At 38.2% G+C, this 13424-nt stretch overlaps 3 protein-coding genes across 3 annotated transcripts in view; 2 read left to right on the top strand and 1 right to left on the bottom strand.

Annotated features, from left to right (window-relative positions):
- rad21b (RAD21 cohesin complex component b) overlaps positions 1-3980 on the top strand; it is a 9320-nt gene extending 5340 nt beyond the window's left edge. Inside the window, exons 12-14 of the mRNA XM_010784691.1 lie at positions 913-1077; positions 1218-1301; positions 2709-3980. Of these exons, the coding sequence (XP_010782993.1) occupies positions 913-1077; positions 1218-1301; positions 2709-2900 (441 nt within the window). The 3' untranslated portion in view covers positions 2901-3980. The remainder of the gene's footprint in view (positions 1-912; positions 1078-1217; positions 1302-2708) is intronic.
- A 3-nt stretch (positions 3981-3983) lies between these two features.
- On the bottom strand, positions 3984-5948 carry utp23 (UTP23 small subunit processome component). The gene is made up of 3 exons (XM_010784675.1): positions 5438-5948; positions 5194-5368; positions 3984-4768 (listed from the first exon to the last, which is right to left on the bottom strand). The coding sequence occupies exons 1-3, from the start codon at positions 5623-5625 to the stop codon at positions 4370-4372; spliced, it is 762 nt and encodes a 253-aa protein (XP_010782977.1). The 5' UTR covers positions 5626-5948; the 3' UTR covers positions 3984-4369.
- Positions 5949-6052: 104 nt separating this feature from the next.
- On the top strand, positions 6053-11718 carry hdgfl3 (HDGF like 3). The gene is made up of 6 exons (XM_010784668.1): positions 6053-6527; positions 8595-8671; positions 9045-9183; positions 9470-9628; positions 9722-9910; positions 10221-11718. Exons 1-6 carry the CDS (start codon positions 6441-6443, stop codon positions 10239-10241), a joined length of 672 nt encoding a protein of 223 aa, XP_010782970.1. The 5' UTR covers positions 6053-6440; the 3' UTR covers positions 10242-11718.
- Positions 11719-13424: the final 1706 nt, after the last annotated feature.

Here is a 13424-nt window from a genome sequence, read left to right as displayed (position 1 = left end):
TTGCGTCTGCGGCTGTAGAGATTCGCCAACGTGGTTAACTGTTGTCCTCGACCCGGGTCGGATTGGTTAGTCTCGGTCTGAACGCGAGACAAAGTCTGTCTCCATTTTTCATTATGGGCCTTGGTCTTGGAATGACCTTCAATCACACCTTAAACTGATGGCACTTGTCCCAATAGCCTGGTTTTTAAATTGAAGTTGTCTGAGGTCCTTACCACCAGCTGCTCTTGCAGTAATAAGTAGTGTACTTTTCTTACTGTCCCAAATGTGCACAATGTAGTGACTGCTTTTCGTCTTTTTGTTTACTTAGTTGTGTTCTCTGTATTTTATATGTCTGTGTTATGTGTAATAATGTGTAACGTTGCTGCCTTCTTGGCCAGGTCAGCATTGTAAATGAGATTTTATCTCAATCTGGTTAAATAAATAAAAAAGTTACATTCATGATCCATATCTGAGATCACCCCATATTTGGTGTCAGGACTCCAAAGTCTCCACCCTGGGAAAAAACTCAAAGACAGTTTTTTCCCAAGAGCCATCATTGCTCTAAACACCTGAAAGTCATACCTCTTAATCATCCTGCATGAGAAATAAATGTGACTCTGTATATATATACATATATATTATTATTATTATTATTATTATTATTATTATCATTATTATTATAAATACATACCTACTATTATTATTTATTACATTTTAGATTTTATTTTTTATACCCCTGGAAATAATTACTGCACTTTATTCCTTATTCCTAAGTATGTATGCTGCGTGTATTTGTTGTGATGTTTTTTGTTTTGATGGCACCCTTGAAAGGGAGAAGCATTTCTTTCCCTCATGTATAATGACATGAAATGATTCTATTCTATTCTATCTCTAGCATCCGTTAACGTTTTTTTCTCTAAATGGGAGCTGCAGCTGGAGTCCCTGCAGCAGGAGTCCCAGCAGCAGGAGTCCCAGCAGCAGGAGTCATCCAGTGTGGATCTGCCTCCAGAGGAGAGCACCAACATCAGCCAGATGATAGAGTTGGACCTGCTCTGCGATAAGGACAGGAAGAAGGACGGCGACGACTCTGATGAAGAGGTGAGACACAGATCTACAGTACACTTGTGGGATTTGTATTTTATTCCTTATTTTTCAGATGAATTTAAGGAGGATTTATGTTTTCAATTACTTTGTTATAAGGAGAATTTGTTAGTGTTTAAAACGTTTTTCTGTGTCAGGAGGAGGAGGTGCAGGGAGGAGTCCAGGACCAGGAGGAGAGGAAGTGGAACAAGAGAACCCAGCAGATGCTCCATGGCCTTCAGGTATCTTTGTGCTTACATCTTATTGGAAGAGCCAGAATAACAGCATATCTTGCAACTACTACTTCAAGTTCACACATTATAACACCCTGGATTATATTCTATTTAAGTGATACGTAATATTTGGCCTGTAGAACTAGATATGAAACATTGCACAGGCACGCTTATGTAAAATGTTCCTTTCAGGATTTGTTATAAAGACAGAAATATATTCATGCTTTTTGATGTTTTAGGGGAAAAGAATAATAGAAAATGTGCTTTATCTCGGAAAAATAAAATAAGGAAATAAGGTATTTGAACTGAAACAGATATCTGTAGACTTGGATGTATAAGTGGGTCTTTTTTGACCCGGTGAGGTGGTTTTCTTTAAGTATCTTTGTAATTACATTTTTGTATCATTTCATATTCCAGCTATTCCTCAAAAACATGTTTTGGATATCATGCCATTCAAATTTTAAATTTACATTGTATACATTTTAAGAAATTGCAGTTTTTGTATTATTACCCCAAGCTTCCATAAGTGGGTCAACAATTACCTGCATGCATTTTCTATGTGACCCTATGGGAACCTTTGATTCTTATCACCTGTGGCTGTCAGGAATACCTTCACTGTAGACCACACAGACTACATCACAAGTGACACCTCTCAGGAAGATTATTTTACACAGCAAGATCTGATACCTGTCAGTATAATAATAATAATAATAACAATAATGATACATTATATTTTTATAGGGCTTTTCAAGGACTCAAAATCACTTTACAATATAAGGGAAGGTTAGGGGGGGTATTGGACTATCAAACTTGATCAATCGGTATGGATTGATGGGGGGTGGGCTATCAGTAGACAAGAGGAGAAGAGATGAGTTTTGAAAAGGGACTGGAATACTGTGAGGGTCTCAGAATAACGGGGATCTTTGCATCAATATGTTCAAAACATTTTTTTTTCAAAATGTCTAAAATTATAAATAGTGAAAAATTAAATATACATTTTTCTAGTGTAAACCGAAATATAATACTAAATATTATACAAGTGATTTTTCTTAACCAAAATGACAGAAATGGCATAAAAACACATTATTCTAATACGGGTCCTTTTTGACCCACTTCTGATAGATATTACACAAAACTAGGAGTTATATCCCTAGAATAAACAAACAAATGACAATATATTGAAAAAAATACAGGTTTAAATGTCCTTACAACTTGTCAATAAAGCTCTTTTGAATTTAAATTTGATAAGGCGACTTTGTGAGTCTACACGCAAGAGGCTTTGGATTGTTCTATTTGGTATAGGATCTTATCATCTGCTGCTTAAAGAATTACAGTTGATCTAGAGATGTAATACTTGGATGACTTTAAAAAAAGAAACTTCCCTTTCCTGACCTCCTCTGTCTCACCTTGCCACAGAGGGTGATGGACAAAACGGGCGCCCAGTCGGTGGGCCTGCTGGATCTGTGCAGGAACAACAACAAGAAGCAGGCGGCAGCCAAGTTCTACAGCTTCCTGGTTCTGAAGAAGCAGCAGGCGGTGGAGCTGGTGCAGGAGGAGCCGTACAGCGACATCGTAGCTACACCCGGACCTCGCTTTCACATCATCTAGAAAACACTAGTTTAGTGAGGAAAAGGTTATTTTTGTGGGATATTCTTCTTCCTGCAATATTTAAATATTGTGGTGGGGGCGAAAGATTTTTGAATAACCAGGTTTGTTTGTTATGTCTTCTTAGAAGAAATCCAACGCAAGGGGGGTTGCAAATCAAAACAATTGGCACTTTTCTTATTTATTATAATTTATTTGATCTATATATATTCTTTATCCCGAAGGAGATGTTGTGTTGCACCAGCATGGAACTCAAGTTAAAATGTGTCTAGTTTAAAATATGTTTATGGTGCAAGTGATAACTCAATCAACCCTGTTACTTGGACTCTTCTGTCCCAACACAGCAGGAAAAACAGTTCTCATGTACACTGACATTAGCCAAAAGGAGCATATACCCAGAGCCTGCAAGAGAACATTTGAACAGTTACTACAGTAGTGACACTCAACCAGCAACTAATCATGGTATGACTGTAGTGTAGCACTTTAAGTATTGCTAACTTCCATTTGTACATTTTGTAAATGCGTGGCTTGCATCTTCAACTGTTTGCACAAAACTATAGTTGTGTCCCAAAGCCATACTACATACTTATTTAAAAAAAGTTTGAGTGTGCGACTTTTGCACACTATAAATATATTGTACATACTGCATATAAATAGTATCTACTATGGAAGTGGGGCACAGCTTTGGTTTCAACCTATAGATGATGTAAACAGCAGTGGCTGGCCATATTTGCATGCTAGTCCTGACATGTATTGGTGTAATTGCTCAAGAAATTAACATTTGTATTACTGTGTTGCTCTCATATTCCTAAAAGACTTGAAGTTTGTGAATGGCTCAATTTATCCTGTCTTTTTTATGTATAGATAATCATTTAGTTAAAACTGTACAACAAACTGTTAAGAATAACTTCTGAAAGTTTAAATCAAGTTGATACTTGTTCAATATCAATGTATTAATGTATATATATCAAGAGAATTCACTTTTTTTTATATTAAAAAGCAACATTTTTAATCTCTAGAATGAATAATTACACAATCAAGATGTCTAATTGGTCGTTGGACTCACACAGCATACAGTACATTTCCTTGTGACAACAGTTTTTGATATCTACTTCTATTTCAACCTTATGATGTAATGTCCGAGTATGTTATATTCTAAACTATGTGCCTGTAAACCTGCTTTTTTATTTTGTAAAAAAACCAAGACAAATCTTCCATGACTCAAAAATACTGCTATGTTTCTGAACATATATCAGTCCTCTGCCTGTGAGTCCTTAGTCTTGAAACTGTTGCAACATTTTTCAAAGTAGAAAACATACCGTGAACAGTATTTTAAAATGTTATGTGAAAAACATTGCTTTATTCTAATAACATCGGTAAAACACACGAGAGCAAGTATCATATATTTGAGATTGTGGAACTTTTCATATAATGAATTAAAGAAACGAATGGATAAAGTCTATGTCTTGTCTCTATGCGTTTGTAACCACAGGAGCTGGCAAGTTGTCTCCTCCCTCCGTCTTTTGTTTCTTGTTTTTAACTATTTTCTTCTTTTCCCCCTGCTCCGCGTTCTTCGGTGGTGTCGGCCCCCCTTTCTTCTTTTTCTTCAGGCAGCTCAGAGGGTTAGGATTGCTCTGTTTCCTCTTCCTCTTCTTCCCCCGCCTCTCTCCGTCCTTCTGTGCGATGCCCTTGTCCTCCTTCAGGCTGCGGATGCTTTGCTGCTGCGCCACGCTGACCATCTCTCCCAGCGAGACGGCCTTCACGTGATCAAGGGACGTCTGGCAGGGCTTGTCCAGCACGATGGTGTTGAGGATGATGTAGAGCAGAGGAACGCCTGGGATCTTCTTCACACCTGCAGTGACGGTGTGGTCCTGGAGTACACACAGATACAAAATCAATGCATCAGAGGTTGTTGCTTAGTAGTTATATATATTTTTTTGTATATACACCCGTTCTAATTTGTACATGAGTTCTATGTTTACTTTACAGCGTTGTTGTCCTTTTAGCTTTATGTCTATTTATATCTATATGTGTAGGGGTGTTTAAACATAAGATAAGGTCAGCTGATTCTGATTTCCAACATACAAAAAACGGTACTTGTGGGTTATCTGTCACCATTTTTGTTTCTTTTTTTCATACTCTCTAAACAACATTAACCCCTAGGATTAATGTTTGTTATTTTAATGAATAAAAAAGTGGCAACAGATAACCCACAAGTACCCAAAAAACACATTATTCCTTATTTTGCTTTCCCTCTGGTTGGTGTGTGTCAGTGTACAAAGGATCTATTATCTACCTGTGTGGCAACAAAATAGTTGTGTGGGTTTGTCTCCCCCAGCATGGACAGCAGACACTCTGAAGCCGGGACAGGATCCTTAAGATGTGCACATCTCCTGGACTGAAACTTCTGCAGGATGATTCTTGCTCCATACAGCTCTTTCCCCAGAGTCTCCAGTTCTTTCAGTGCACAGCTGGAAAAAAAGTAAGATGTAAGATATTTACATTTAACATAAACACTATACATGAGTAGCTCTACTTACTTTGTGGTGCACAGCTGCACTTCTCCCATCAGGTATTTGGGCATTTGCTCTTTGATCTGAATTTTGTTCTTTAAAGCCATCTGACAAAAAGTCCCATCGATGAGGATCTGAAATGGTTGTCTGAAGCTGAAGTTGTATTTGTAGAAGCTTATGGTTTTCTTGGCTATTTTCTGTCGCTTGAGTCCCATGATGACTGATAGGTGCAGTCAGAAATACGGCTGTAATTGTTGTTGTTAAGTCCCAGACTATTCTTCCGGTTACATTGACTCTTTTTATGGATTTAACACCAAAATATCCAAGGATTATTATCGGATATTTCAGCATGGACACTTCCAGAGTTCACAACATGCTTGCGGTGCTTGCTTCTCATGACTCCGGGTGGAAACAACATATGCAACGATGGTTCCGGGCAGTCATGGTTGTCCATTTATGTATGGCTGTCTGTCTTTGTAAGAAAACAATTATCATTCTGTGTACTTACATTTCTATTAAATTGCCCTGCACATTCTCAAGCAAATATTGTTTTTATACTTGCTTACCCCAAATGGGTCCCTTTTTATTTATGTATTGTATGAGAATAAACCTCCAGTGTGAGGTTTCGGTCGACAGGGGCGCTAACTGCAGCTTCGCCAGGTACTGGGGGCGCGTCTGCAAAGTGGGAAGCGGTTTCAATTTCAAACCCTAACAGACCGAGGGACGGGCCCCTGGATTGTAGAATAACGTAAACACCAAAACGTTAAAGCGTTTAGCCGTAACAATTGTACGTTTCCTTTCATAAACCAGTGCGTTGTCCTAATCAAAGGCCGCGGTTTTTTTTTTTTATCCCACTGGATCCGCGAAATAGCTCGTCCGTCGCCGCGTCTTTGCTCCCGTTTTCCGCGCCTGGTTCATTTGAATGAAAACCCGACTTGTTTGCAGCAGGTGTTGACCAACCCGGACACTGACCCACCCTAAACTATTACTCTTTTTTTGGCGGACATAGCAAGCAATTTCTGCAAGAAACATGCCGCGGTCCAACAGGCAAAAAGAATACAAACCTGGAGATCTTGTGTTTGCTAAAATGAAGGGGTATCCACACTGGCCTGCGAGGGTAAGCACCTGACGTTGAATGTATTTGAACCAGCTTAAGGTTTGATGTACATTTGAGTCTTTCTGTTTACCTACCAGGCCTATCAGTAACGTTGGTTAGCATTAGCTTTGATGAGTTAGCTTAGCTCAGCCGTGTTAGCTAACGCTGCCCAGCCTCCACACACAGCTAACCAACTGTAGACAAATGTCTTTCGAGTGAGTCATCGTGGACTCAGACATCATTACCCTGCTCGGCTAACTAAATATGACTGGCGTTGCTAGCTGCTATCTGCCGCCGAAGCTGCTCTTCATTTGCCGCTTTCGTCTCCCAGGGGGCCTGTTGTTAGGCTAATAACAGCTAACCGTTCAGAAGAGCAGCCACAAGTTAACGGTCATTTTATACACATCCAGTAGCACACGCTATGTGAACACAGGGCCACCTGAGGACACTGATAGGAATCCACTTTGTATCTACGTTATTTACTAATTTGGAGGTGGTTATTGTGTATAACTGTTGCATTACATGTTTGCGTGTGTAGCCATATGGTTTGATACTTTGTAAACATGCCTGCCCAGACTTGGTGCAACAAGTAACTGTTTCTGCTCCTAAGGATAGACTTTCATTACTGCCAGTCATGTAAAGTAAAGGTACATTTATAAAAGTACTGTACTCAAGTACAATGTTAAGGTACTTAACTTGAGTATTTCCATCTTTGTACTTTTACCTCATTACAATTCAGAGTTGTTTTTTTTACCCCACTACATTTATTTTATTTTAGTTACTTTGCAGATTTGGATTAATGATATGATTGGCTTTAAGATAAACTATTGCAGTAGCACCTAATCTGGTTGGGTTTATAGATAGTCTTGGATAAAAAGCGTCAGCTAAATTAAGTGTAATGTAATATGAAATATAATTAGCACTTAAACAAGACTTTAGTCACACCTGGACTAAATCCACAAGCTACCCTCCAGTGAAAAATTAGATCCACTGTTACCAGCTGTGATAAACATTTTGATGCATTAATAATTATAATCAAAACATATAATATATCTAATTCTGAAATGGACCAATCTTAATAATGAGTACTTTTACTTTTGTTACTTTAAATATATATTTTGATTTCAATACTTTTCTACTTTTAGTTGAGTAACATTTTGAATGCAGGACTTATAGGAATAGTAATAGTATTCCTGCTCTGGTAGTTTTACTTAAGTATGCAATCTGAGTACTTCTTCCACTTCTGATCACGATAAATACATTGTTCCATGCTAATAACAACAGACCATAACGTAATCTCTATCAGTTCTATAAACACATTACAGTAAGTGTTTTCTAATCATTAATTATTACAGAAAGTGTGAACTTTAAACAGAATTACATTTCCCTCGAAAACGCAGCCTCACTCAGAGCTTTATAAAAAACGGTTCTGCACTTACAAAACCAGATAAAATGTGGATCAAAATAAAAAAACAATGTTGTTCTTTATTCTACACTATAGCCAAAACAAGAACTCAAAAACCGTAACCTTCTGGAGTTGAAAGTCAACAGTTAATTACAATTTTAGTCCGTTTTTGAGTTTTTATGTTTCAATCTTTTATGCATTTGAATGACAGAACATACTATACCAAAATCGCAAAGTCCTGATCGGTACCTTTTCCTGCCTTTTTTCTCAGTCTTATCAGCCATGGCCCTTGCCAGCAGGCTACAGGGCCCCACCTATCCTGACACCAAGGCCCTATCTTGGAATGCCAAAGCTGTCTGTCTGGCAGTTTGCAAACAAACGCCATGCCTTCCTGTGCCTCTGTTCTAACACAAATAAATATTGGCAAATAGAAATTTAAATAATGACATCCAAGCCTGACTTAAAAAATGTCTTGCATGGCTGATGCTCTGTGAACTCAAAAAACGTTAACTTCTATAAAATGTTTAAAGTTTATATCTGTAAACATGATTCAGGATACAAATGTTTTGTTCTAGTCGTACTGGGCTTTCACTACAGTATTTGAATCCATTTTTCTTATTTCATTCATTTTTGATTGTCCTATTTTTCTGCCTTTCCTAAGAAGCTGTGTTCTGTGTTCACAGATTGACGAATTACCCGAAGGAGCTGTGAAGTCCCCCTCAAACAAGTACCAGGTGTTCTTCTTTGGGACACATGAGACGTGAGTAATGTGTTGTGTGTTTTATTCCAGGTGGAGAAAATATGATGGGTAAACATTAAGAATTTAAGAAAATAGAACAATATTGTCTCTTGCCAACTTCTTTCTGAATTTTGGGGAAAAACAGTAATACTTAAAAGATAAAAAAAATAATACTGAAAAGTTGATTATTTGTTGTGAAAATTATCACGGAAATACCTTATTATATCGTATATCGCTGTCAAATGTCCGTATGTAGAAATCGACAAAGCTAATTGTATGGCATAACTCCGTCTCTGACAAACAGACATTTGAAATGAACATGCTGGAGTGTATAATGTGTATATAGATGTGCACACTTTAACGAAACTGAATGAGTTATGTTTGCTCACCACAGGGCGTTCCTGGGGGCCAAGGATTTGTGCCCCTACGATGAAAACAAAGAGAAGTTTGGTAAAGCAAACAAGAGGAAAGGCTTTGCTGAGGGACTCTGGGAGATCGAGAACAACCCCACCGTCAAGCATGAAGCCAACGATGTAGGTCTATTTCTTCGAGTCTGTTTTATTGTACTGTGAGTAATCTGTCTATGTGTGATGTCCAACTTTGGTAATTTTAGAACACCTTAAAGAAAAAAAATTCTCATGTCTGTATAAACCTGGTGAAATCTGTTTCTACAAAAATGGCATTCCACTCTTTACCCCCATTGAGGACTGTCAGAGAACTGCCCTTTTAATTTATTCAAGGCAACAGTCAGACTCAAGCGTGTGTCTTTGTTGGTCCGACTCCCTTTTCTTACACTATTATTTAAATCTCTGCCTGTAGTCATCTAAGAAGGACAACGCTTCAGAAGGAGCAGGGGATGCTGGGAGCACGGAGAAAGCAGACGCCGAGGGCAGCAGCGATGAGGATGAAGGGGCTCTGGTAATCGATGAGAAGAACGAGAGGGGAGGGAATAAACGAAAAGCAGAGGAGTCCACAGAGGTGAGCTTTGAGACTGTCAGTCGTACATACTCCAAGTAAGAGGATTCGTAGTTATTTATCTCTTTGACACTCCCTCATACCTTTTTTCATTAGGCTTCACCCAAGCGGCCGAAGGATACTGAGGCAGACGGTGACACGAAAGTCGACGGCAGCAAGTCTAAAGCGGAGGCCAAGCTCAATGATGTGGCCGGACCCAAGGCAAATGCCCCCTCCTCACAGAGCGAGTCGAAAGCAGAGGCCCAGGACAAGGCTCCCGCAGGAGAGAAGCTAACAGCAGACAAGGTGAGACAATACACAGGGATGAGGACAGAATGTGGCCATTGTGGTATTTTTGCAGGTTTTAGGATAACACCATGGTATTAAAAGGCTTTACTGTCATTTGAAAAACAGCTAACACAGTTTTTAACAATGGAACCTGTTAATACAAGGCACCTTCAACAATGCAACATACAATGTACTTAAAGACATACAAATAGATACCATTTTAGAATTGACAATTGTAGAAGTAAAATGCAGTTATTGGTACAGAGTCACTATTTATATCAAGTGTATTACTTAATGTATTAATTGCTCTCCACTTCTCTCCCTGCAGCCTGTGACAGACAGCGCTTAACGTCAACTCTCAGAAGAAAAAAACCAAGAAACTTTGATGCTTTTCCCAGGAATTTAAGCATCAACATGATTACCTGCAGGATGCCAGATGTCAACTGTTTAATTGAAAGGATAATTAAAAAAAAAAAAAACTAAAAGTTTGTATTCAGAGACAAACAAATCTTCATCTGCCATTTTTGGGATATCATATATCCCAGAAACAAAACGTTTGCTAATCTGGTTCCAAACTATTGAACTGAGCACTTGAAGGCTCATTTATAAATGGGATTTTGGTGTGTATATATTTTTTATTTCTAAGTGCAATTACATAATTACAAAGACTGAATGCTAGGTGTCAAAAAAATAATCAGTTCAGAGGGAATACAAAACTGAATATATAAAAACATTTAAACCCAACAAAAATGAAAAATACTTATATCTGATGGTTTTAAAACACATTATTGTACAGGAATAAGAAAAATGTTCCACCCAAGCTTTCATGAATTCAATGTTTTACTTACATCTATCTCACCTAGCTTATCAGCCTCTTCTTAAATAATATATTCAGTCATTGGATACATGATGAGTTGCACTTTGAAAATTCGTGGTTTTTTTTCAGCTGCCCTATTAATCATTGTCTAGTTCACTGTATGATGTTTTAATGCAACACAGGTTTTGTTGCTTTAGTGTAGTGGAATGCTTCATTGCAGGTGACCAAATTACAGGATTATTTTCTCCAGATTGAATATTTAAAGCCCATTTGAAAAGTGCTATTGTAGGATCAAATCAGTCACTTTTCAAAGTGACTGATTTCAAAAAATGAGATCAGTGCATGCACTGCATCGTCAAAATTAAGATGTTTCAATGTTAATTATTGGAACCAGAAAGACATTCCTGAATGTTGTTGCTCAGTCTTTAAGTTTTGGAGTTCTTTTGCAGGTAGTAAAAGTTATTTGTCGCAATTTTTTCTGGAGAAATTATCTGGCAAACATTTCAAAATCCATCAAGTCAACTGTCAATTCCTCCCAGTTCTTATTAAGCTCATGTTAATGCTGCCATTGCTTCATACTTGAAATGTAACCAGGAAGAACACTTAGTTGCATTCATGAATTGGTTGTACCAAATAAGTTTTTGTTTTTTTAATGTATAGCTCACATTGTTAATGCCATCATATGATCTCCACAAATTCATGAGAAGAGTGTAGTGAACCATCTGTAAAACTTAGTTTTTTCCAAACCTCTTAACTGGAATATGAGTCTGTTTTACTTCAATGGTCTTATTATTTTGGCTGTAAATCAAAGTTGTGATGTACAAGGTGTGTTTTATTTTATCATTTGTTTAGACGACTGTTTAGACAATGTGTTACTTGGATGTCATTGTCATCGCTTTAGTGTTCTTGCCTGTATCTGGCAACATGGAGTTACAGTTAATCAAGTGATGAACCTAAGGGAATTTCAGCTTTTAAAAATGATCATGAAACTGACTGCTTTGCCTAAAAACGGCATATACCCACCTATAACATTGCCCCAATTGCAACTAAGAAATGGTCGAAGGGGCCCGTCTGTAAAATCGAGGGTATCATTTGGCATTGATGTGTTATTCTTGGTTAAGCTTTCTCTTTTCCTTTCAGAAGCATTCATCTTTATCTGCTGCTTACTGTTGTAGTTGCCAGTCCATTTAATAAACATGTTGATTACAAAAATGTGTTTGTCTTTTTTTATATTCTATAAATCTTTTTTATTGTTGATTATGAACTTCCTGAACTTTCAAAGCCCCTAAAACAACTAGGGCTTAATCATTTGCTTTATTTTTGTAATAAACAGGGTTTAACAACAACCAGGACAAAGTTTACCATAACTTTTCAAACCAACCAAATCTTAAACTATTTCAGGTCTCATTTTTTACTCTGTTTATATGCATGACACATGCAGTGGCACTGTGCATCTCTGTGTCTGTGAAGGCTTCTCAATTCTCTAATTTCCCCTCCTCGACTCCCCGGTTCTCCGGTAGCGACCCGGAAATGGATTTCAGCGTGCCATGTTGAATTTCTCTAAATGCACATCGAGGAGGCTCTCTGGAGGAGTTATAATCGAGGATACACTGATGGCTCCTCCTCTGATGTATTTCCGGCAACAGTGATGTTTCTGAGTTTGCGGTCGTCCAAAAATCAGCTTTTAACGTCTGTGGCCCTGTCTCAGGTCGACTATTTTCATTTCCTCGCTCCTCGGTCTCACCGGAAGTTGATTTGTCTGCGCCATCTTGAGTACCGTCCCATGGCTCTTATTTCTGCCGGAGGACCGAGGATTGAGGAGCGAGGAGCGATAATGGAGGAGCGATAATAGAGGAACCACCAGTCCATCCTCCGATTAAATCCTCTGATACTCGCCCCGCCCCCTTACTGTGTATCGCTCACTGATTGGACGATACAGTGCATGCACTGATCTCATGCTTCTTGTTCTCTACACGAGAGCAGTACCCCAGCGGAGTGAAGAAAATAAATGAAACTCACGAGAGTCACTCCTCAGTTTAAACTGTGTTTTGTTTCAATTCATGTATCATTTAGTTACAAATATGTGATATATCTGAACAACAAAGTGGTAAAAAAATCATTTTATTCATTTATTGGAAACATTTTCATGATCGCTTTTTTCGTTTTATATTTTCATTTACTGTCATTTCCATTCAGTCAGTCATTAAGTGCTATTAAAATGTTAATGTGCTACATATCCACACAAACAAACAAAGTGTGCAATCCAATGAATGTTAATCTAACTGGGTTTTGATAGATAACATATCTCTTTTTCTTCTCTCAATTATTTTATTTCTATTGTGCACTCTAATCAATATTAATCCAACTATTGTTCGTTTATACATTTTAAGAATGGCGTTTATATTTTTTGAGAATGAGTTCTTATTTGATTTTATTTATTTGGGTCTACGGCAGATGATACAAATGTTTGTGTCAGTAAATGTGTACTAACAGAGGCGGGGGTGTGTGTGTGGAAATAACGGGGACAGAGCTGGCTGCTGTCAGACGATCAGCTGTGCAGCGTCATCACAAACGGACGTCGCTTCACGTGACGCTCCGGAGGAAAGGAAGTCCCATTGCTATTAAAACTAATTTCCCTGCTTCTCGTGGTTTCCTTGCATCTCTCCATGCTTCCCTGGTGGGAGGGACTTGTCGCAGGGAAACGACGCAAGTGAG

Source organism: Notothenia coriiceps, unplaced genomic scaffold (genome assembly GCF_000735185.1).
Source record: "Notothenia coriiceps isolate Sejong01 unplaced genomic scaffold, NC01 NC01_scaffold00000718, whole genome shotgun sequence".
Classification (NCBI taxonomy): Eukaryota; Metazoa; Chordata; class Actinopteri; order Perciformes; family Nototheniidae; genus Notothenia; species Notothenia coriiceps.
The sequence above is the reverse complement of the archived record's forward strand: the minus strand, read 5'-3'. Positions and strand labels throughout refer to the sequence as shown.